General features: G+C 38.5%; 1 protein-coding gene across 3 annotated transcripts in view; it reads right to left on the reverse strand.

Annotated features, from left to right (window-relative positions):
- stox2b (storkhead box 2b) overlaps positions 1–3,431 on the reverse strand; it is a 41,409-nt gene extending 37,978 nt beyond the window's left edge. Inside the window, exon 1 of one of the 3 annotated variants that reach the window (XM_012856943.3) lies at positions 2,527–3,423. In XM_012856943.3, coding sequence (XP_012712397.1) covers positions 2,527–2,866 — 340 coding nt within the window. In that variant the 5' untranslated portion in view covers positions 2,867–3,423. Of the gene's footprint in view, positions 1–2,526 lie in introns of all 3 variants that reach the window. The other 2 variants (XM_021313208.2, XM_021313207.2) reach the window with 2 other exon arrangements.
- Positions 3,432–24,638: the final 21,207 nt, after the last annotated feature.

Below are 24,638 nucleotides of genomic sequence, written 5' to 3' on the forward strand. Positions count from 1 at the left end.
GTGATTGGCTGGGGAGGTGGACAGTTTTTGAAGTCGCAAGCGCACAGACGAGGAATCAGTTATATCTGATATAATATATCTGACGAAACTGTTTTTGTGAAGATTTTTTTTTAGAAAAAAAATAAGCCATTTTAAATGCCACTTATAATCACAGGTAATGACTTTTAATGCCAATTAAGGCCTTAATTAAAAAAAATATATATAACTTTTAATGATTTTTAATGACCCCCGGAAACCCCGTGCCAATGAGACGCCGTCTCATTGGCACGGGCAGCTGTCTCATTGTGAAAGCCCTGTATGAAGTCAGAAGAAAGGGAGCAGAGGAGACCTGCTGTACCCTGTATTCACATTGCAAATGTGTAATGCATGCGCTAAGCTGCCGGTGATTCTGCCCTGGATTACAAAGCAGGATATAAATATAATGTAAATATAGTTTTAATGGTCTCCTTTTTCTGAAACTGTTGAACTAAAATAATTACCTGATTACCACAAAGCTTGAATCACTTAATCACCTCGTTCAATGCATGTGCCTCTGGTAAAATTAGATGTATGTCCCGTAGATTCAGGCATTGTATAAAAACTAATACATTATTTTATAATGCAATCTTTAGTTCTGTGTTTTCGATTGAAATTTCAAGTAACGGTTCGATTCCAATTCTCCAGATTTGGAATAGATTATTTTCGATTCGATCTGAAATTGGATTGCTGCTATTAAAAAAAATTTTTAGCTGTTAACTGAATTTCATGACTGTGTAGTTATGCAATATATTGATACTAGTATCATATTAACATTTACTGAAAATGAATAAAGCATTGATAGTTAATGGCGGCTGTATGGACCAAACCCTCTTCCGGAATGTTGAGACAGTTGCTTTCACAAACATGTTGTGGGGCAGAATAACCAATCAGATCCAGGGTAGAAAACCGAGGACACCAGAGACATCTACAGCTGGTATTCTATTCGATTAATAAAAAAAAAAAAATACACATTCCTACAATTCCCACACTTTTTCCCAGTTAGACAAAGCTTGGGAAGGGATTATAAAATGTTTGAGTAGCTTAGTTAGTTGAGTACATAGAGCAGTTCCTTTCCAGCAGGCACCCACCGCACACCTGTCAGTGCGCACAGAGGGAGGGACTGTGATGCTGAATGTCCTTGCAACCGCCTGCTTGGAGCAGCTCAGTGTATCAAGCTCAGTGTTACATATGAAACAGTTTAATGTGAAGACTTCTTGCCGCCGAAGAGTTTATAGTGAGACACGCGGTCAGTGCGGACTCATGTCCGTGCAAGTAATGCCGGCTCACACATCTAAGAACACTGTGAAATTTATTTATTTGTTTCTTTTAAAATCGATCTTTGGTTATATGAATGGATTTTTAAGAATTAATATTAGAATCAATTCAAAATTCGAAAATAGATTTGTTTAACACAGCCCTTTCAATAACATTTAACGACAGTGACATAGTTAAATGTAATAGCTTTGCTTCAGATATGCATGAAACCCTGGGCTGTATTGAAGGAATAACCCAACCCACGAGGTAGCCTAAATTAGGGAATATGATTAATGTATATTCTGAGATCCTGTAAGTTTTGGCTAGCCTGACAACAGCCAGATGCATGTCTCGCTCCGCCGAGCTCCACTCACATACATCTGGGACACCGCCATAGGAATTGCCTTTATTGAAGGCTGGGGCTTATCAAAAATTCTTGCATATGATTGGATAAGCCACTTGTCTGTCATCTTTATCGACGTGCTATTTCAACCACTCACACCGAAGCTAACGTGACGCAGGTTTTTTTGACAGTGAGCAGACAGGAAGAAGGGGGGGGGGGGGACAGGCGGCAAATCGCCGCGGGTCGGAATCGATCCCGGGCGGACCGCGTTGAGGACTAAAGGCCTCCTAACATGGTTCGCGCTAACCGCTAACGGTTAGCGGCTAACCGCTTGCCAAATCCGGTCGGGAGAAGGGCGAAAACATCGTTTCCACCAACAAAAGCCTTCAGAGCCATTCTCTGATGTTCTTTTAATGAAACAATATCAGGTAGATTGGACAACACAGAAGAAATAGCAGCATCAATGCTAACGCTTGCTTCCTCGATGCGAGCCGCCATTGTTGTTGGAATCTCACGGTCGCTTCTCCGCTACGTCACATCCAGGAAACACCCGCCCTGCGTCCTGATTGGCCAGAACATAAATTTGGTTGGGGAAATCACTTTCAATGGGCGATGTCCCAGATGTATGTGAGTGGAGCTAGGCGGAGCGAGACATGCATCTGGCTGTTGTCAGGTTAGGTTTTGGCTCCTCTCATTTCAAAAATTCCAAGTAAATGCAACTGCTACTTACAGCTTCAGTGCTTTCTACACACATAAAAAACATGTAATTTTGCATGCGTATCTAAGCACAGGGTTTGTTTATGATTGGGTATGAGAGCAAATGTCATAAAATTAACTAATTACGGAATTCATTTCTTTTTAAGGCTAATTAAATATTTTTTGCACTACCCTGGCGGGTGCATAGGCCTTACCCAAGCATTTGATGGTGAAGCCCCGGGGAGGGTTAAGAGATCTCCGCATCCATCCCTCTCTTAGTACCTCCAGATGGTTCTCTTTTCCCTGGATCAGTAGTACGTGTTCATCTATCCAGCCCAAGAAGAAAGTCTCCGCCACAGCTTCGATAATCCGCTGGTTCCATATATGCTGCTGAGAGTTTTCTGCTTTGAAATCGGCAAAAATCTCATAACCTGTGTGGTGTCTCGGAAGCTCCTCGCTCTCTGACACACCAGCTGCAGCTGGTGCCTCTGCGCCTCCATCTCTGGCCAACACTATTGCCAAAGAATGGGGAGCAATCTGCAAGAATGATTCCATTGTTGCTACGGCCTTCTAACTGCTTATTAATTATATAATTATAGTCATTTCCAAAAAATGGGAAGCAAAACCCTAGCCAGTAGTGCGGCTAAACTCTGCACTGACGGCATAGCCTACAATTTATTTTTTATTTAAACGGTGCTAGCCCAAAATCTGCCTTAGCTCTTCAAGGTTGTACTAAAGTCATTTCTGGTCTCCCCCCCCCCCCCTCTCTGAGCGCAGGGCGTCAGGCCGTGAACGGAGCTGGTTTTCAGCGAAGAACTGTTTTCAAACGCATACATGACATGACATTGGAACATTTACCAAGCAGGCAGGCTCTTAGGTAGCTCATTGCTAGATCACAAACTAGCTAGCTAAATGCTAACGTGGTTAGTTCACCCAGGTTCATCCACAGCTGGCAGTCAAGAAACTCTTTGTTCTAGCCCTCACGAGGTGTAAGGCAGCCAGATGTCCAGTCGATGTAGTGCACGGTCCTCTGTTGGCTCGGCAGCTTAGCCTGACACCATACCTGCATGCAAGAGTCTCATCCAGACAGTGAAAGCAAACGTCATTACGGAGCTACGTCACGACAGCGTAAACAGAGAATTATATGGCAAGCCGTTTTAACATAAATTCGGTTTCGTCTGACTATCCGTAATTACATTCCAGATATCTTAAAATGCATTTTGACTAGACAAAACTACATTTTGACTATCCGGAATGGTAATTTAAGATATCTTTATTTACATTCTGACTAGGAAGAATAATAATTCAAGATATCTTCAATTACATTTTGACTAGTCAAAATTCCTTTCAAGATATCTCAAATTACGTCACCGGATTCGTCATTGAAAGCGTCACACATCCGTAGATGTAATTTAAGATATCTCGAACGTAATTATGACTAGTCAGAATTACAATTTAAGATATCTTGCTTACACGCAATGTCTTATTTCAGATATCTTAAATTGTAATTCTGACTAGTCATAATTACGTTCGAGATATCTTAAATTACGTCTACGGATGTGTGACGCTTTCAATGACGAATCCGGTGACGTAATTTGAGATATCTTGAAAGGGATTTTGACTAGTCAAAATGTAATTGAAGATATCTTGAATTATCATTCTTCCTAGTCAGAATGTAAATAAAGATATCTTAAATTACCATTCCGGATAGTCAAAATGTAGTTTTGTCTAGTCAAAATGCATTTTAAGATATCTGGAATGTAATTACGGATAGTCAGACGAAACCGAATTTATGTTAAAACGGCTTGCCATATATGGCAAGCCGTTTCGTAATTCAAGATATCAGTAACGTCATTTTGACTAGTCAGAATGTCAATTTAAGATATCTTAAATGGAAAAGCTGAATAATTCAAGATATCTCTAATTCATTTAGAGATATCTTAAAATGAATTTTGACTAGTCAAAATTACAATTCAAGATATCTTAAAAGGAATTTTGACTAGTCAAAATTACAATTCAAGATATCTTAAATTTATTTTTTACTAGTCAAAACTGCATTTCGCCTATCCAAAAATACATTTAAGATATCTTGAATTATGGTGGCATTTGAGATATCTTTAATTAGAATTATGACTAGTCAAAACTCAATTTAAGATATCTTGAATTGTAATTTTGACTAGTCGTAATTTAATTGTAGATATCTGAAATGGGTATTTCAGATAGTCAGTAATTCATTCGAGATATCTTGAATTGACGTCTCCATACAACTCAATGGAAAATCTGATGTCATTTCGACTAGTCAGAATGTAATTAGAGATATCTCGAATAGATATTTTGACTAGTCAAAATACAATTAGAGATATCTTAAATTGCTAAAACGTCTAGTCATAAAACAATTTGAGATATCTCGAACGTAAGGGCGGTAAAACCGAATTTATGTTAAAATGGCTTGCCATAGAATCAGCCAAAAGGTGAAGCACACGGTCTTAAAAAATTAAAAAGTACATCACACGTGTAAAAATTTTAGAAAAAAATATCACTTCAATTCTCTGCATCTGGGATTTTACTTGTTAGATTGTTGTAGATATATTATATATGTATTTATTGCCCTGCCGTTAAGCAGTTAAAATTTGTTTTAAGGATTACAAAAAAAAATGTTGTGTGTATCTGAAGTTTGAAAAACAAGTCCAGTTAAAAATTAAATAGAATAAAAAACAGAATTGCTGTCTCTTGTTTTACTGAATTTAAAATGTGCTTGCTTGATTATTTTTAATTGAAAGTTCAAGTTGAATGATTTCTGAATCTAATTTACGTGTAGGGTCCAATGGTGTGAGGTAGGAGTACATTTTCATTAGAAATGTTTTAATTGGATTTGCACAGAAAATCTTTTAAAAAATAATACCCTATTTTAATTAGGACCTTTATCTAATCTATACAGTATTTTCTAACAGTAAAAGGTTTATTCCGTTTTCTAAAATTAGTTCATCATTTGCCTACACACAGTATTGTGTTTAGACCACAGATATGAGTACTGAATGATAACACCAGACATGCTGCATGATGTAGTTTTATTGAGGAGGCCAAGTACAGGGAGTCAATCCATGGCTGGTAAGGGTTGTTTGTCTCTGTCGTTCATAGATTTAATGAGGGCACGGTCCTTTGCCAACCACTTTGACATTTTTCTTCTCTTGTCTGTAAGGAAGGGGAAAAAATTACATGCACTGTTAGGACAATAGCATTTTAGTGTGTGTGTGTGCGCGCGTGCGTGTGTGTGTGCGTGTGTGTGTGTATGTATTTTACATGTACTTATCAACTCAAAATCTTATATTTATGTGTAATTAATTTGTAACTTCAAGTCTGTGATGTTTTATAGTGTACTGCCAATTATTATCAAATATCATTATTAATCATTACTATAATATAATTAAGATTTATGTGCAACAACAATTTACATGGAGACATAAGGTTCTATACATGTATACATTGCCATAAAAGGTATCAAGTCATTTGGTTTTGACATTTACATGATTTTGTGTGCAAGTGTCACAAATGAAAAATTATAATCTGTATTCTTTCAACCTAGTACACTGTCATAATGTTATTCTATCACTTTGATAGGATATGGAACCATGTCAAGGGACAGCTGTCAATTCAGCTTCAATTCAGTTTATTCAAATAGCACAAATTCACATGCACCAAAACATTTCATGTCAAGGCACTTTACACTCAATTCTATCGAATCATTCCGAAACTTGGTTAAACAGTTTTTTATGAAAGAAAACTCAAAGCTGGAATTAAGTCACAGACTTGCAGCATTCACTCTGCCGGAATGAGCATGTAGTGACAGTGGATAGTCGCTTGCATTGAGCTGTTGGCTTTGTAGCAATCCCTCATACCAAGCATGCATGTAGCAACAGTGAAAAGGAAAACTCCCTTTAACTGCAAGAAACCTCCAGCAGAACCAGGCTCAGTGTAAATGGTCATCTTATTGAAGCCTGTTTCCGGCACATGAAAGTAAAAAAATGGCACATGGAAAGTCATAATTATGAGATACAAAGTCATAATTATGAGATACAAAGTCATAATTATGAGATACAAAGTCATAATTTCAAACTATGAGATAAGCCCACCGGAGCCATTGAGAGACAAGCCTCCTTGGAGGAACAGCGTGGCTGATCGAACTCATTTACAGGCATTGCTCCTAAATACTTGGTAAGCATAATTAGCATCTATGAGTCACAGCACTCATTAGTTTAGGGTCATACTGGTAGCCTACTTTGATCACATGGGTTGCATTGTAGGCTACGTGTGTTAATTTTCTGTCTCTACAGGGACGTCTGCAGACAGGATTTACCAAATCATACAAATGTTATCGAGGGAAATGTAAGTATCAGAAATAAGCTGCTGGATGTTTTTGTTTTAATTCTTTCGTTTTGAAGCGGCTTTAGAATGCTTGTTTCACTTGTGCTGTTGTTTCCAGCTGCACAAGCTTAAAACAGCTTTTGCCGCAAAGTTAGCATAGCAAAGTTAGCTAGCCTCATGCTAGGATGTTTTAACTTGTGATAAGTATGTGGATAATTTGAAGGATTATTAGATCGTTTTTATGTCAAAGTGTGAAAAGAGGTCAATTAATACACTGATTGAGGCGAGTTAATGTTACGGCCAGTGGCCTTTTTGTCTGTTTTGTTTTTCTTTCTAATATGTTTGCAGGTGTAGTTGCATCTTCCTGCCAGCTAGTGCCACTGTGGAAACTTGCAAACCTCCTGATGTCTCCTCCTCGTTTAACTTCAGCCACTTCCTTCTGCTATCATCCTCATTCTGGATTGGACACTCGCCTGATTGCCTCACCAATCCATGGAGAGCCCTCCTTATTTAAACTCAGCTCTCCCATGCAATCAGGGCAGCTGTGTTCTAGAGCAGCTTGCCACACTGCTGGTTGTGTTTTTTGTTTGTTGTGATGTGTTTTTGTTTTACTGTAACACTCGTTTAACCAGATAATTGCAGGTTGTGTCACTCGTTAGGTGTTTTGCCGTAACACTCTGTTTGAACCTGACAATGCTGGTTGTGTTACTCGTCCCCTGTTTTCTGTAACACTGTTAACCAGATAATTGCAGGTTGTGTCACTCGTTTGGCAATTTGCCGTGACACTCTGTTTGAACCTGACAATGCTGGTTGTGTTACTCGTTTTCTGACACTTTGTTAACCTGACTATTGTAGGCTGTGTCACTCGTTGGGCAATTTGCCGTGGCACTCTGGTTAAGCCTTTCAGTTGCTGGTTGTCATTACTTGGATGTTCTGTCTTGTGGTTTATTTTAGTTAGCACACATTAGTTCTTATGGCCTTAAGTCATCTTTGGGTTTCTTTTGTTATTAGATCACGTCCTGTCCTTTTTGGTAGTGTATTTATTGTTTCCATCATGTTTGTTTCTATAGCCAACTTATCAATAAATTGTTGCATTTGTTTTCATACTCTTTTGTGTTGGTTCTTTTTATGTTACCTCTCCTGGACCCCTGGACCCCTAGACCTTTGGGGTCGTAACAATGTGTAAAATTCCTAGCCTGATATTAACCACCATCTAATATGAGCTTAAAACAGCCCTCAACTTGCATGTATGCATAGTCTCCGAACGGCACCACATAAGGGGACAGATCAAATAATAGAACTATAGATGTTAAGGATTTAAGGATCACTAGACTATAAAGGTTAAGTCTTGTGAAATGCATGTTACTAAATGCTTATCATAAAGCAGCCTTACTACTATGTTTTAGTGTCATCAGTAGATATAATTTCCCAGTTTATATCTGTCAGCATGTAGATTTAGAACAGACACAGGAATGAAAGCTATGTGGTAATCTGAAGGACCTTATTGTGTTTAGCTACTTTAGGAATAAATGTTTAGTTTTTAAACTCGAACCAAGCAACATATTTTTTTCACATTTTGATGCAAAACCAGCTATTAGCTCCCAGAGAGGGTTCCTATTGTTTTGTATGTACACTGCAAACAAATAGCTTCTTTTTGGTTTGAAAAAACTATTTCAGTTGTGAAAAACATATTTGGCCAATAATTTAAGTCAGCTCAGAAAATAACGGTGTTGGGTCCCTAAACAGTATGGAGTTGTCAGTACATACCTATATGTTGATGATTATGTCAACCAGGAAAGGTTATGCTAACTTTTGTGCTTTTGTTATGAAATGTGGGGAAAGCCAACTTTTGAAGTTGGTTGTGGAGTTAGAGGCTGTTTGTTTATTGTTCAAGTTTGACAATAAAAATTGCTGCCAAAGAGATGCTGCCATCTCTTTGTAATTAGGCGCCTGCCTTGCATGTGCAGTGAGGAGGCAGTGCTGTGCTTTGTTAATGCGGCCCGAACCGTAGCGTGCACTCCCACAATATAGGTATCAAAATGTGCGGCTCGGTCGGGAATGGTGTGCTACTACTTTTATTGGGGTTTCGAGTTACCATGGCAACAAAATTAGCGAAAAACCACCCCCAAAAAACCCATAGGAATGAATTGAGTCGGGTAGAAAGAAAGCCTCAAAAAAAGCCTCCAAATGACCAATTTCAAAGCTATACTGTGTCGTCATGCTTTCACCTACGAACACCGTTTAACTTCCAGTTTGTAGATATATCTGTGAACTACTCAGAAGTGAAAACGGGATGTGGATATCTGTTATCGTCTCCTCACAGTTACTCCTCAAAGCTCATGTCCAAAAATCAGTGAAATCATCGTTTACAATGAAAGTCAATGACGGAATTCTCCAACCGCTAGAGTGGCCCACTCTAGCTTTTTTAAAGATTTCAAAACTCCGAACAACTTGACCTTACTCACTCAATTTTCACTCTATGTAGACAAATCATACATCAAAATGTAGGTATTTTTGTCAGGATTCGGGAAATGTAACCCTCATTGGTGTGGCATTTATAGATATTTCGCAAATCACCTCAAACCGACACAAACCCGAAACCTCCCCCATTCATTTCCTATGGAGCGGTTTTGAAAAATGACGTCTAAATAACCAAAACATCACATGTTTTCGCATCGTCGCTACTCCTAAACCGTTTTATGTACAGACATGAGACTTTCACATATGAATGTCCCAACCCTTCTGGCACTCACAAAAAAGGAATTTTGTGGATAACTGTTACGGTTTTTCCGCAGGAACAATTTGTTCGGGAGTAGCGAATGTGCAAATTCATAAAAATGCTTTGGAGCTGCATTCTCCCACATCATCCACTTTTTTACATCGTCGCTGTGCCTACACCGATTCTTGTACAAACATAAAAATGTGCACCATAGTCCTCAAAAGCCTGCTGATACTCACAGTGAAATAATTATTTTGATATCTCTTATACTTTCTGAGCTACAGCGATTTGTTCGGGACCGTTTTTAGAGGATTTCTGAAAATCCATAAAAATCTCCTTTAGATCATAAATTTATATGCCTTTATTAAACTTTTTCCAGCAAAAAACAATAGCTTATCTTCTTCCTCTATCCGTTACGAACTAAACACAGAAAAAATTACGTCTCTACCATTTATGGATTAGGAGATATGAAGCATTGTTCGAGGCAAAGTTCTCCATTATAACCCAATAGGCAGACTCTGACGGTAAGTGTCTGCACTTCTGTAGACGGCCGCTGCAGGCGTGTGAGTGAGTTTCCATGACGACGGAACTCTGAGGGCCAGAGGGAGACGCTCCATTGAGATACAATGGCAACTTTCATCGCTCACTGCAGTGGCTGTGATTAATGTAGAAATCTGAAATTCGCACAGTCACTTCCTCTTAACATTTTAAAATTTTCATGTGACTTTCAGCCATGTGTCAGTTTTCTGTACCATTTTGGATTTCACATGCTTTCCTATTGGGCCTTTGCTTCCAACAGGACCTGGCATGATGCCCAGACACGACCCAATTGGCCAATACAGCACCACCCACATGTGGGAAATGGCACTACACACCATTTTGGTCAAATGTTGAGTTCTGGGCCCAGATGTGGTGAGGCTGAGTTGCTAAAGGAGGCCAATCTGACCCATGAACTTTGGTCACGTTTGGTGACATTAAGTATTGGCACCCCTATTTGAGGCACTTCCCAGTACAGGATTTGGACCAAACTGATAGAGTATAATCACCCGGTGATACTGAACACAACCATGCTAGCAGCTAACGGTTAGCATGTGGCTAACCGGAAGTACCTCTAGGAAGGTCTCACCAACTTTTGCTTCACAGAGTCTGTTCTTACTTTAGAGAGAAAGCTCCACAAGAAATTTGGGCTACGTCGGATAAAGCATCTCTAAGCTATGAGGTGTCAAACATCCAATGCTTTTCAATGGGGGATCAAACCCCTTATGGTCCCAACAATTAAAGTACATAGCCAGAGTAACAAAAAATAAATATCAGTCAAATTAATTACAAATTTAAAGTAGATAAATGTTGTAAACATTTTGATGCTGATTTATCCTTTAATCCAGAAATGCAGATTATATAATTTTTTAAGTCAATTTTTAAAACACTGAAAAGAGGTTTGTTCTTCATAAATTTTGATTTATGGATGAAGAATTTTCCAAGCAAAATAAATAGATTGACTATATATTGTATAGAGGGGTTTGAGTCAGAGAAATAAAAGAAAATGTCAAAACTGGATAAAAGAATGTTTGAGCCAAAGTGACCATTAATAAAGCATTGCATATCATTCCACAGAGAAGAGCTATGTGAACAACTATAGAATAAATGGTCTATTGATTCTATGTCCAAAGAGCAGAAGGAGCATTTTACATCTACAGGGGGGATACATTTTGAAATGAGCTCATTACAGGGGTAATAATGGTGAAGGATTTTAAATGTTATTTCTTTTACTTTGTTTGTAATTAAAAATTTATGTGGGTTACTCCATGCTCTATTCCAGTTAATGTTTTCATACAAGGGGGACCATTTGTACCTGGAGGCAGGGATAGAGTTTGCACATATAAGGTTTTTAATTACTTTGTTGTTGACTTTTCTGTCTAGAAAAGATAAACCATTTATCGAAATATTGCTGGAGACAAAAACATTCATTTGATCCAAATCTTTCTCGTCTCTAAGTAGGGTGATGATCCCATGGGGTATGGCTCTGGTTACAACGTCAAATTCTTTTCTTGGAGGATGGAAGTGAAATTTATGAGTGAATTCGTCATATGTTAAAATTTGTTTTGAGTTATTTAACAGTTGGGCTACCAGAACAATATCATGTTTAAACCAGTTTTGTATAAAGAGAGTCTTGTTTCTATGTATGATGTGCATATTGTTCCAGATAAAACATTTATGAGGGGAGAAATTGTGTTTGTATAAAAGCGACCAGCAAGTTAGAGCCTGTTTATGGAAGTTTGACAGTTTGATTGGCAGTCTGTTGATGGAGTACGGGCACTGAAGCAAGAATGTGATTTTACCGAGTTTTTCAAAGATGAAATTTGGAACAATGTTCCACAGACTGTTTGGATTTTTCAGGAATCTTTTAAACCAGTTGATTTTTAATATCTCATTAAAAAGAGAGAAGTCGATTACCGATAAAACCCCTTCCTCAATTTTATTAGTCAAGATGTTTTTTCTGATTTTATGGGGCTTCTTCCTCCATATAAAGTTATATAATAGCTTGTCTAGATTAGCACAGTGAACTTTAGGTATTTCTATAGATGTAAATAAATATGCTGCTCGTGAGAGACCTTCTGCTTTAGAAAGCAGAACCCTGCCAAATGTAGATAAATCTCTTGTAAGCCAAGAATCAAATTTTTTATTAATAGAGTTGTACAGTAAAGAAAGATTACTCTCTGTTATTAAATTGTGATTATGACTAATTTTAACTCCAAGATAGGTTACTAAGTTCTTTATATTTATCCCGCAAATTTGACCCGAGTGCTTATTTTTAAGAGAAAACAGCTCACATTTTGATAGATTTAGATTCAAGCCTGAGCTCTTTGAGAATTTGTTCACAACCTTTAGTGCATCTTCTATTTGGGATTCATTTTTTAGAAACAATGTTGTGTCGTCAGCCAGCTGTGATATCTTTATTTCTCTTTCATTTAGTGTAATTCCTTTGAATGGACTCTTGTGAATTTGGTTACATAGAATTTGAGCTACAATTAAAAATAGAAGAGGCGATGTGGGGCAGCCTTGGCGGATACCTTTCTTTATGTAAAATCTAGGTGAGGTTCCATTCGCCAATTTAATACAGCTGTTTCCTCCCATGTACAGAATTTTCACAGCATTAATAAAAGTCTGACCGAAATTAAAGAAGTTTAAGGAGTCAATAATAAATTTGTGGCTTAACGTGTCAAACGCTTTTTGAAAGTCTAAGAATAAGATAAGGTGTTCATCTTTTAGAAAGTCTTTGTATTCTATTAGATCCAGCACTAAGCGAATGTTATTGGCTATGTGACGCTCTTTCATGAAACCAGATTGACAATCGTCAATTAAAGTGTGTAATTTAGATTTGAGACGTTTTGCTAAGATAGATGCTAGTATCTTATAGTCATTATTTAGCAAAGTAATGGGTCGCCAGTTTTCAATTAATAGAGAGTCTTTGTGAGGTTTTGGAATAAGTGTTATGACACCCTGCCTCAGAGAGGGAGGAAGCTCCCCTCTGTCAAGAGATTCTTTGAAGACGGCCAGAAGAAATTTACCTAATGACTCAGAGAAGCTTTTATACATCTCGGAAGTCAGACCATCACAGCCTGCTGATTTATTGTTCTTTAATTGAGTTATTGCCCAATTAATCTCTTCAAGAGTTATGTCCTGACAACAGATATGATTATATTCTTCATCTACATAGTTAGGTGGGTTGATAAGGCTAAAGATGTCATTTGGGTCTTTAAGATTATTGTCTTTTGAGTAAAGTTTTTCATAGAAAGCCGATATATAGTTTGAAATAACTTTACTGTCCTCGCTAATTTTTTCTCCAATTTTAAGTTTTCTTATAACATTGATTTCTTGTCTTCTTTTTTCCATGAAAAAGAAGTATCTGCTGTTTTTCTCTCCCTGTTCCATCCAGTTCCTACGTGACCTTATAAAAGCTCCTTTTGCTTTGTTCTCATATAAAACGTCTAATTGGTTTTGTAAGTCTAATAAGGCATTATTATCTTCTTGGCTCAGCTGTTCTTTTTCAGTAAGCATGTTAATATTGTTGATTAGCGTGTATGTTACAATCCTCTTTTTGTGTGCCACTATCTTGCCATAACCCGAGCAGACGCTTCTAATTTTGTATTTGAGAAGTTCCCACGAAGTCCCAAAATGATTCCCTTTTCTTGCAGCTTCCCATTGTTCTGAGATAAGGAGTTCTATTTGCATTTTTAGTTCCTCATGAGACAGTAGAGAATTATTTAATTTCCAATACCCACTAGAAAATTTCCCCCTTTGTTCCTTGCTGTTCTGAATAGATAAAGAAATGGCCTTATGGTCTGTTAGAACAGCCGGAGAAACAGAGCATGACTCAACACAGGGCTCTAAGTCAGCCGAGATCAACCAGAAATCTATCCTGGATTGTAGCGTATGGTTTTTATTACTCCAAGTAAATGTTTTTAATAATGTATTTTTTTCCCTCCATATATCAATGAGATCCAGTCTTTTTGTAAAGTCAATTAGTTTTTTTGAGGTTGGAGCTTGTTTTGGCGGGCATCTGTCTAATTGGTTATTCATAACCATATTAAAGTCACCGCCCAAAATTACCTTAGCTGCAGGATATTTAGACATCAACTCATTTAACCCCGAGTCCAGTTCCTCCAATAGTTTTGAATTTTGTGAGAGTGAGCAGAACCCATAGATGTTGCCTAAAATAAAAAAAGCATCTTCCAAACAGGTAATAGTAATAATCCAGTGACCATTGGTATCCCTAACAGTATTAACGATCTTCCCTTTAAATTTATGAGTGAGAATAGCAACCCCTGCTGAGTGATTGGATCCGTGAGTCAGCCAGATGTCCTCTCCCCATTGACTCTTCCATAACTTTTCGTCCTCTTTGCATGAATGAGTCTCTTGGATGAAAATAATATCAGCATCGTAGTCCTTACAAAAAATAAAAACAGCTTTTCTTTTGACGTAGTCCTCTGGCATTTATACAAAGTAGTTTCATCAGTCTCTAAAGAACAATTCTCTTTACGAGAGAAAACCGGAAATAGCTTTAGGAAGGTCCTACCAACAGCTGCTTAGCCAGAGTTCTTCTGCCTTTACAGACAGAGAGAGGGCTGCAGCTGTCAGTGAGTCTCCATGACAACGCTGCTAGCAAGAGGCTCCTAGGAGGTCCATTGACTTAACATGGCCACTTTCGACGGCCGCTGGGGGGGCTGTGAAGGCCGTAGGAAGTTGAAATTCGCAGTGTTGCTTCCTGTTGCTATTTCTGACGGTACGGTACGCACCAAGTGGCAGGCGCCTTGCTAAATTTCTTCAGAAATTTTCTAGTTTCGTTATACTACCACTACAATGACAATAAAACTTCTTATTTGTTTCGGATTTAAGTTTAGTTACTACATTTCATACTTAAGTTACAAGAGTTCAGATTTTGTAACTGTTAGATGGTTGCCTAGTGTTTAGAGAGCAGGGGTCTCATTTATAAAACATTGCATAGAATCCATACTAAGAGTGTATGTACACCAAGAAAAAGAAAATGGCGTAGAGCAAAAAAAATTCAGATTAACAAAATCATGAGAACACACACCAGCACGCAATTTCATTTTACAGCTTTTCCTGAAGGTTTCCGTACAAGGTTCCTTCTTAGGTTCTGCGTTCTACACGCCCAGATTCATCTACTAATTGTCAATACAAAGCACCTCATGAATGTTAGTATGTCAACTGATCGTTTGTTTCACCAAGGTGAAGTGGCAATCACGGGGAAAAAACAAAAATACTCTGGAAAAGTTTTAAAGATAGGTGTTCATCAAATGAGAAAGTCAGAGGTAAAATCAAAGATTTTGCCCACATTAAAAGAAGTTGTTAGAAAATTAAACAAGACTCCTATTCTCAATGTCAGTTGAAAGCCGTGCTCCGTGTTGAAAGTCCTCTGAGGCTGTGCGCTCATTCATAGGAAGGAGGGAGAGGAAGGAATAAAAGCCCCCCTCCAAAAAAATTTTTTTTTCCACATAAATAAAAATAATGACTTCTGCATGAGTTTGAGCAGTATGCACACCTTCCCTGCCCTCTGATGGTTGGAGACAGAAGCATAGCTATGGGTGGCTACTTTGTTTCAGGGTCCACCCAATAAAGTGGCTTTCCTTTGGGACATTTTTATTTATTTATTCATTTATTTAATTTTAGGGGTGTCACTCATAAAAATAGCCACCAAATAAAATAAAACGAGGCAGAATAAAATTTAATGTATGCTTGTCCTATATATGAAAACAGCAAGCGTCATGTTGTAGTTCTGAGTAATCCAGCGGCACAGAGAGAAATTAGCTTAATAAATGGAGACTGTAATAAGCCAAATGCAATGAGATGTTGGAAACATCACAGTTGTTGAGAAACTGTGAGCATGTGAAAGTGGTATTGAATGTTGTCATGATGTGTGCCAAAAGGGACATTCTTCTTAGGGGCACAGAGAAACAGAAGAGCGGCGGATTCTTTTTGGGGTGGGTGCACTGTTGGACTGCTGCGTCGCCTTGCTCTTGAATTCAGGTGCACGTACTAAATTTAGTCACACAGTAATGTCGATGTTTACTTTTAAGGGGTGTTTTTAGGGTCTTGTTACACTGGGAGCTTCAGCTCAGATTCCTCATTCCTCTTCATCATTCTTTAAATAGAGCGCTTTACAGGCTGTATTTATGCATTTTGCCCATGATGTTTATCATTGAACATAAATAATGCTGGGACCGGACAATCAGTTCCCAAAAAGACTATTGTTCTTCAACAGCCATCTGTGTAGAAAAGTGTGACGCAGTGAAGCGCAGAGCGCAAAGGGCTGTGGCTTGTAGAATTTTGGGTTACGATAGATAAATAAAAGTGCTATTTGCTATAGTGGTATTTCCTGTAGGCTTAAGACTATTGCTAGTGGGTTAAAGAAGAAGCAGGAGTCCAGGCCTCACTGGGTCCGCTTGGAGCACAAACATCTGCTTTGAGAAGAACTTCAAACTCAGCTTTCAGCATGCATAATTATGCATCTAGAGGCACTCTATGCAAAACATGGGAAATAATGTCTGGTCAGGGTGGAGGCTTAAATGCAAACCTGTGGCTGTGAAAGGTTGACATAAAAGGATTTCTAAAACTGCATTTCCTCCTAATTCTTCATCTAAGATCTTCCAGCACTGTCAATGCATTCACAGTGCAGCATTACGCACAAGTAAATTTTACTGTTTACAGCAATTAAAGTGATTGCCTTTCACCTTGTCACAATAATCGTGTAATCTATGGCACACATCAACTTGGTGATCATTGTGGAGATGAACGTGATTGTGGAAAACCCTCACAAACTGTTGTGCAGACATCCCTGGTTAAGCTAAGCACACAGAAAGAAAGCTTTTAAGATTAGTCTTAAAAGTAGACAGGGTGTCTGCCTCACAGACTAAAACTGGGAGTTGGTTCCACAGGAGAGGAGCTTGATAACTAAAGTATCTGCCTCCCATTCTACTTTTAGAGACTCTAGGAACCTCATTGTCAAGTTATGGCAGAGTAGTTAGTGATCATATGGAACACAATAGAAACTATTCTGACTGTTTTTAAATAGAAATATTCTATCTATGGCAATTAATTTATGTTGTATGACTTCTTAAGATCACAGGATGTTTCAGAGGAAGTCATACAACAACTGGAAAAGGATAAGGTAGTTAGAATGTTAAGAAAATGTTTTCCATTTAACAGTTATAATAAAACACTATTGCAGAGATATGGCAAAGAGAGCTGATTTTTCATTTGCTTCTTTTATTGTATAGATTTTTTATTTTAATTTTTATAAATATATAAAATAACAAATAATTGTTTTAACATTCTTTTGTAGATCGATTCCAGTGTTATACCGCTCATGACAGATGAGCAGCTGAAGGTGTATTTCCCATATTACGGTGATCGACTGGCCCTTCTTGGATATTGCAGACGGAGGGAAAATGATCCTGCTGGCCGGAAATCAAAACTTCTTGACAGACTGAGAGCAAAGATTTCAAGAAACAAAAGCAAGGATCATATGGAGGTTTCAGAAAATGAAACCATCAAAAATGCTAAAAAAAAAGTGTATGGAAAGTTGAATTAGGATGGCTGAATTTTCGAGATGGAAAATATTCTCAAGTTAGGACAAAGAAAGGTGGTGGAACAAGAAAAATTGCTGTCAAAGGACTGTAGAAAAAATGAGTTAGTTGAAAAGGCAGTTGGTTTGTTTTTTCCTGCTCAAAGAAACACACAGGGAAGAATCACGGATTTTGAGGTTGATATAACAGATTTTCAGGAACATTCACTTGATGAGCATATCACTGTTGGAGAACTTTATGAGCAGACAAACTACCCCTTTTGCGTTTTTACTTAACAACCAAAAGAAAGGACAGTGCCAGTGACTCAGAAACAGAAAGCGCCAGTGCAAATGCCCAACAGGATGTCATATATGTTGGAAACAGCAGTGTACTGACAAACAGCAGCAGTGATAATATTCACCTAGTTAACAGTTGACATTGGGGATTGTTATAAGAATTATTATTCTGAAGTCACTATGGCCTCACACCACTCGGACAGAGGAGGCCTGGAGACCTGATGTCTGTGTATAAGATCCACTGTTGCTGAGTGCAAGGCTCAATGCTGCGTAGATACTGTGCAGCATGTTGATTGTCTAGGATAAACTGTCTTTGTTATGTCTCAAGCCAAGGCCACTGTGCAGTATTAGGGGGAGCCGAAAAGCGAGACAGGCAGAGACAGGGCAGACGCAGACTGCAGCGGGACCGTGGGGTGCGATTACTTTGCATCTATGTGATCTCTGCTCTATTTCTCAATAAAGGTGCTGGAACTCATCACCACCGCCTCCTCATTTAGTAAAGATGGGAACTCAGTTATTATTGTTTAGAATTCCATCCACAGGAATTTATCCAGTGTCCATGAGATAGATGCAGCAATGAATGTGGACATTTTGGAAGATAGTGGCACGGTTACTTTTTTCACAGGACGTATTTCTAAATACAGATAGTGCTAGTCTTGATGACACCCTTCTGCTGTCTCCACAGTCATCTAGCCCAGTGCTTTCTTCTTCTCATCTTGATTCTTTTCAGGAGCCCATTGTTCAGAGAGGAAAAAGTAAAAAAAAAATCCTTGTTCTTCACCATGGCCAAATCCTTAAAGAACTGATTTCACATTTTTGTGATGTAAGCGTTACTCAGGAGGACATATCTATTCAAGTGGTGCTCCCGGATGGAAAGCAAGAAAAGGCTATTGATGATGGAGGAGTTTTGAGGGATGTGCTCTCCGAGTTTTGGCAAGACTTTTATGAACAGTGTACACTGGGCAATAACTTTAAGGTGCCTTCTTGCGTCACGATTTTGGACAGAAAGAATGGGAAAGCATTGGCCGAATCCTAGCCTTTGGCTGGCAAAAACAGAAGTGCCTGCCTATAAAACGTGCCCCAGTAATACTGGAACAAGCAGCTCTTGGCTGTATAAAGAGTCCTCTTGTTGACAGCTTCCTCAGGTATGTTACAGAGTCAGATCGAGTCGTGTTTGAATCTTGTCGATCAGATTTTGAGAGTGTGGACAGTGAAGAGCAGTACTGGAAATCATGGATCTCCATTACTGTCGAAGAGTACCAACAGCTGATAACTTTGAACTACTACTTGAGGAGCTTGCCCACCAAAAGCTGATTCAGGAACCTGCTTTTGTTATTGAGCAGTGGAGCACTGTGCTTTTCCTACTGAGGTCTGAGCTGGAATGTATTACAGCTGCCTATGAAAATCTCCAGCCAACATGCAGAAAGGTAATGCATTCACTAGTATACCCTACAATCATGATTGAACAGCAGAAAAATATCACTAAATATTTAAGATCTTATCTCAGGAAATCAGACAAACAGCACTTGTGACGTTTTCTTCGGTTTTGCACGGGATCTGATTTGTTTCTCGGAAGTAACATCAGCATTAGCTTCACTCAACTTTAAGGTGTTCAGAGACGCCCAGTTGCCCATACATGCGGTTGCTACCTGGAGTTGCCAGTTAATTATGAAAACTACCCAGATTTTTGACGCGAAATAAGTCCTAGAAAGCAGTGTATGGGTGATGGACATAGTGTAACAAATTTCAACTGAGGAACATGGAAGTTTACCATTTTGTTTTAAAAATATTCTTTTCATTTATACCCACACACTTTTGTACTTTTGCACTGTTTTGTGCCCCGAGACTATATAAAGACCGGCAAAGCCTTAGTAGTAATAGTAGTAAGCATTCACATACTGGTGTTTAGGTTTTTTTTTCTGTTAAAGTACTCAAAGTTAGAAAAAAAAGTTTAAAACAGAAATTTGAGTATGCAGTAAAATCTGTTTATTAAATGTTTGGGTGTAACATATTTCAAAGTTTTCTATTGCTGTTATGATTTTTTTTTAAATAATTATAATTGAGACTACAAAGGCTGGAGTTAACTGAGTCAAAAATGCAATAAGGCACCCATGCTTATAAATCTAGCATTAGGTTTGATAAAATACTGCTTATTTGCATTCCTGAAGTTTTGCGTCCTATGTTAGTGACATGGTTTATGTACCGGTACACACTTTAAGTATTCTGGAGGTGAATGTGTTGTTGTTTTTCAATGTAACAAAGAAATTATATGAAAATCTTGCTGGCTGATATTTCAAATGATTGGTTTGTCTGGTGGCCACTACAGTTAACACATCTTGCTAGTTCTGATTAACAAGAGTAAGATGGTTGAGTTTGACGTGACATCAGTTTGAGTTCTGAAGCAAATGGAACAAAGTACTAATCATCCTTATTCATAGAAACTTGTTTTTTCACACAACATTTTACTTTCAGTTCTGTTATTGTAAATATATCATTATATCCTCAACAGATTGTTTCCAATGTAACAGTTTGATCTAAAACTTAAATAGAAAACAACTGAGAAATCACACTAATTTCAGTTAGTCTCCTATTGTTTTACAGCAGCTTACTTTGCATAACTATGCCTTGAAGCATTATTTTGTCCTTATTTGAAACTGCTTTTAAAATGACCCAAAGTATTGTCTAATTGCAGTGGAAAGGAAACGGATCCCTGTCTATTTCCCATCCTCAAAAAGAGAGGATGTATACAGAAAAAGCAAGCTACTGTAAGTTTCTGGAGCATATAAGAATCTGATAATGCATGCTGTTACGCAAAGGTCAGTCTCCAACTGCTGTGGTATGTCATAATGACTTTTAATCTCATAATTATGACTTTGTATCTCATAATTATGACTTTGTATCTCATAATTATGACTTTTTTTTCTCATAGTTATGACTTAGTATCTCATAATTATGACTTGGTATCTCATAATTATGACTTAGTATCTCATAATTACGACTAGGTATCTCATAATTATGACTTTTTTATCTCATAATTATGACTTTGTATCATAATTATGACTTTGTACCTCATAATTATGACTTTCTATGTGCCATTTTTTTTACTTTCATGTGGGGGAAACGGGCTTCCATACCATCTGCCACAACTGACTGGGTTTTTCACAAAACAGAGCAGGTACACAAAAAGAACACAGAAGAACTGATCCAGAGGTACTTCCTACTTGAAAGAATATTGAAAGGGTAATTGCAGGTAACCAGCTCCTTTAGTTGCTTCATCTAGGTGAGAAACTCGGATAAGCAGATATGGTCTGAGGCAGTCACATACAGTTATTTGCACTAAACCTCAGCTCATGACTATGTATTTTAGAGTAACAGGGTTAACCACGACAGGGCCAAGTGTATCATAGCAGGAGAACATAATGTTCTTGGCAACAATTCCTCAGCCGATGCCCCCCTCCAGGATGTTGTCACAGCTAAAAAGAACACCAGACCAGATGCAATACTATGAAGAGAAAAAGCAGAGAGGGAACAAAGTTAAACGTTCAAGTAATAGCGAATTATGCAAAACTGGAGATTAGAGGAATGTAGCAGCAGGGTGGGGGAAAGTGGTCATTATGTCCCCCCAGCAACCTAAACCTATAGCAGCATAACTACAGAGATAGCACAGGTTAACCTAAGCAACTCTTAACTATAAGCTTCATTAAAAAGGAAAGTTTTAAGCCTAGTCTTAAAAGTAGACAGGGCATCTGCCTCACTGGGAGTTGGTTCCACAGGAGAGGAGCCTGATAACTAAAAAAAATTCTACTTTCAGAGACTCTGGGAACCACCAGTAGACCTTATACTCTGTAGTAGCGCTATTGTTATCATTATTTTTTAACAACAACAATAATAATAATTTCTCTCTTTTTCTTTCTTTCTATTGTACCATGCTATTTTTTAATTCATTTCCCATGTTTAATCCCTTGCGGTTTGCGCCCAATTTATTGTTTTTGGGATGGTTTCAAATGAGATGTGGATTAAATAGAGGTGGTTCTAGTCAGAAAGGAATTTTCTTCTAATGTATATCCTAAAATAACCATTGGAATGTTTTTAAGGTATTTTCAGTATGTATTTGTTTGTAAATGTATTGCTGTGTTTTCTCTTGGTTAAATGTAAACTGTGTTTTCAAGAATCAAGAATATTTTATTTGTCACCGTGTGTACTGCGGCAACATTTCTCTTTGGCCACTGCAGTTCACATTACACATAATGATGCAAAGACTGACAAACAAACATGCAATGAACAAGGGTTAAAACATTTTTGGCGTTCAGGAGAGCCACAGATAACAGATAATGAGGTAGTAGGGTGCCCATTGAACAATGATTACCTGAGGCTTCGTCCACAGCAATGTGCACCCAGATATTCTGAGACGATAGTGTGCAAGTAGGCAGTTACATTATAGTGATTGTAAAGTATGAGGGGCTAGTAGCAGTGGGGTGATTTTAAAGCGCTGGACTGCAGTTTCCCATCAGGGGGCGATTTCAAACAGGCAGGAACCGTGGTTAGCTGCAGGGTGAGGTTGGTAGCTGGTCCGCACACGGTTTAAGCATCCGGGCTGACACCATGTCTTGACCTGCGGCCTTGTTGGTCTTGACCTTTTTCAGGGAAGAGGTTACTTGGTGGAGCTGTAGGACGAGAGGCTGATGGTGCTGCTCTGGCTGGAGAACCATCAGCCTCTCATCCTACCACCTTCAGTGGATAGGACAGCATCAGAGCAGAAGTGGATATAGGAAAGCACAGATGATGCGTAGCTTTCTAAGTCAGCGCCATCTTTAAATACATCTCAGTCAGTGTTTCCAAAATAGTCCCCTAGAGCTGAGCAGGCCTCTTCTGTCCAAACCTGAATGTTTTTTATTGCCAGTCTGGTTCTAATGGTAATAATGGTTTTTTTCCCTCACTTAAATTTAATTTATATTTAAGCAGTTTGCTGTTTGTTGTTTATTGTTGGGTGTTGGTGCAGGTTGTTACACTGATGGCTAATAATAAAAAACCCATGAAGCTTCCACAGATGTCACTTCTTGCCTTTTTTTTCCGACTGCTGTTTGGGTCCCACTTCTACTGTGTCTACTTTTAAGACTAATCTTAAAAACTTTCCTTTTTGACAAAGCTTATAGTTAGAGTGGCTCATGTTACCCTGAGCTACCTCTATAGTTATGCTGCTATAGGCTTAGGCTACTGGAGGACATCAGGGTTTATTTTTCTCACTCTACTGAGTTCTACGGTTCTCCAATTTTGCATTGCTTGTCGTCATTTCAGCTTTTTACTTTTTGTTCTCTCTCTTTTCTTTTTCTTCATAGTAGGTACATCTGGTCTGGCCTTCTGTTAGCTGTGACATCATCCATGAAAGACAGATCACCCACTATTACCATCTAATGTAGAACAGATTACTGGATCAATGTGTGCTTCTGTGTTTTTTTTGTCTCTCTTGTTGTGTCTCCGCTCTGTCTTCTCTAACCCCCAGTCGGTCGAGGCAGCCTGGTTCTGTTGGAGGTTTTTCCTTCCCGTTAATGGGGAGTTTTTCTTTCCGCTGTCACTTCATGCTTGCTCAATATGAGGCATTGCTGCAAAGTCATGGACAATGGAGACGACTCTCCCTGTGGCTCTATGCTTCTTCAAGAGTGAATGCTGCTTGTCGGGACTTTGATGCAATCAACTGGGTTCCCTTATATAGGAAATTTTTGACCAATCTGTATAATCTGACCCAATCTGTATAATCTGATTTAATCTGATTTTGTAAAGTGCCTTGAGATGACATGTTTCATGAATTGGCGCTATATAAATAAAATTGAATTGAATTGAATTCTATGGCTGCTCGACAAGTTTGACAAGCATCTGACAAGTGGTCTCAGAAGTTACAGTTAAGAACACAGAAGATGACACGTAGTATAAAAAAGTGGAGCACCATGGTGCTGATGGGTGTGAGCCAACTCCCTCAGCTGACCAGCAGGGACCAGCAGCAGCCAGCCATCCTGATAAACTGGAAGAATTAACCATTCTTGTCTCTTATTTGCAACAAAGCCTCCAGAGATCAGCAGGTGGAAACCGATTTATCACAGCAAGAACAAAGAAGAGCCTGGAAGAGCCTGCAGTTTAAGAAAGACTTGGAAAATAGAACTGTGAATGCTGCTGCTGATAATGATCTTGATGGAACTGGTCACCAAGTGATTGCAAGTGATCAAACAACTGAGCTCCCCACACATTGCTACAGCTACCTCAAGAGCCCAAGATACCTTCTCTTTCAGCTGATGATGACATTGAATATTATTTAATGATATTTAAAAGAATAGCCACAGTCTGTGGTTGGCCAAAAGAAGAATGGGCCATTGAACTTATTCCCTTATTTTTGTCAAATAAAAAATTGCACATGTTATGATGGACTTTGATGATTCAGCCAATTATGACAAGGTTAAAGAAGTGATGTTGGCAAAGTATGAAATTACATGTGACACATACCAGAGGCGTTTTCGTTCACTGGACATCAACCCTTTTGAAATCCCATGTGAACTGTAGGGATGGGTACCGAATTTGGTAACTTTATAGGCCCCAACTGAACCCCATCAGTACTACCGAGTACCGATTTACGTAAAATCCAATGGTACCATGTCTCGGTACCTAAAACATCACTGTGACACTGAGGGAGTGGAAGAGTGGGCGATTTTCCATACTGAACATGAAAACAGCATTGCACGCACAGGAGTGTGAAGTCATCAGTAGCCACAGGTCCAATAAATGAAGCACGCATGTCTGAGAAAAAGCAGTATGACACTTTTCAGACCCATCCAGAGATCGAAAAAGTGACTAGCGAAATAACTAGCGACTTTTTT

Source organism: Fundulus heteroclitus, unplaced genomic scaffold, assembly GCF_011125445.2.
Source record: "Fundulus heteroclitus isolate FHET01 unplaced genomic scaffold, MU-UCD_Fhet_4.1 scaffold_28, whole genome shotgun sequence".
NCBI classification, from domain to species: Eukaryota; Metazoa; Chordata; class Actinopteri; order Cyprinodontiformes; family Fundulidae; genus Fundulus; species Fundulus heteroclitus.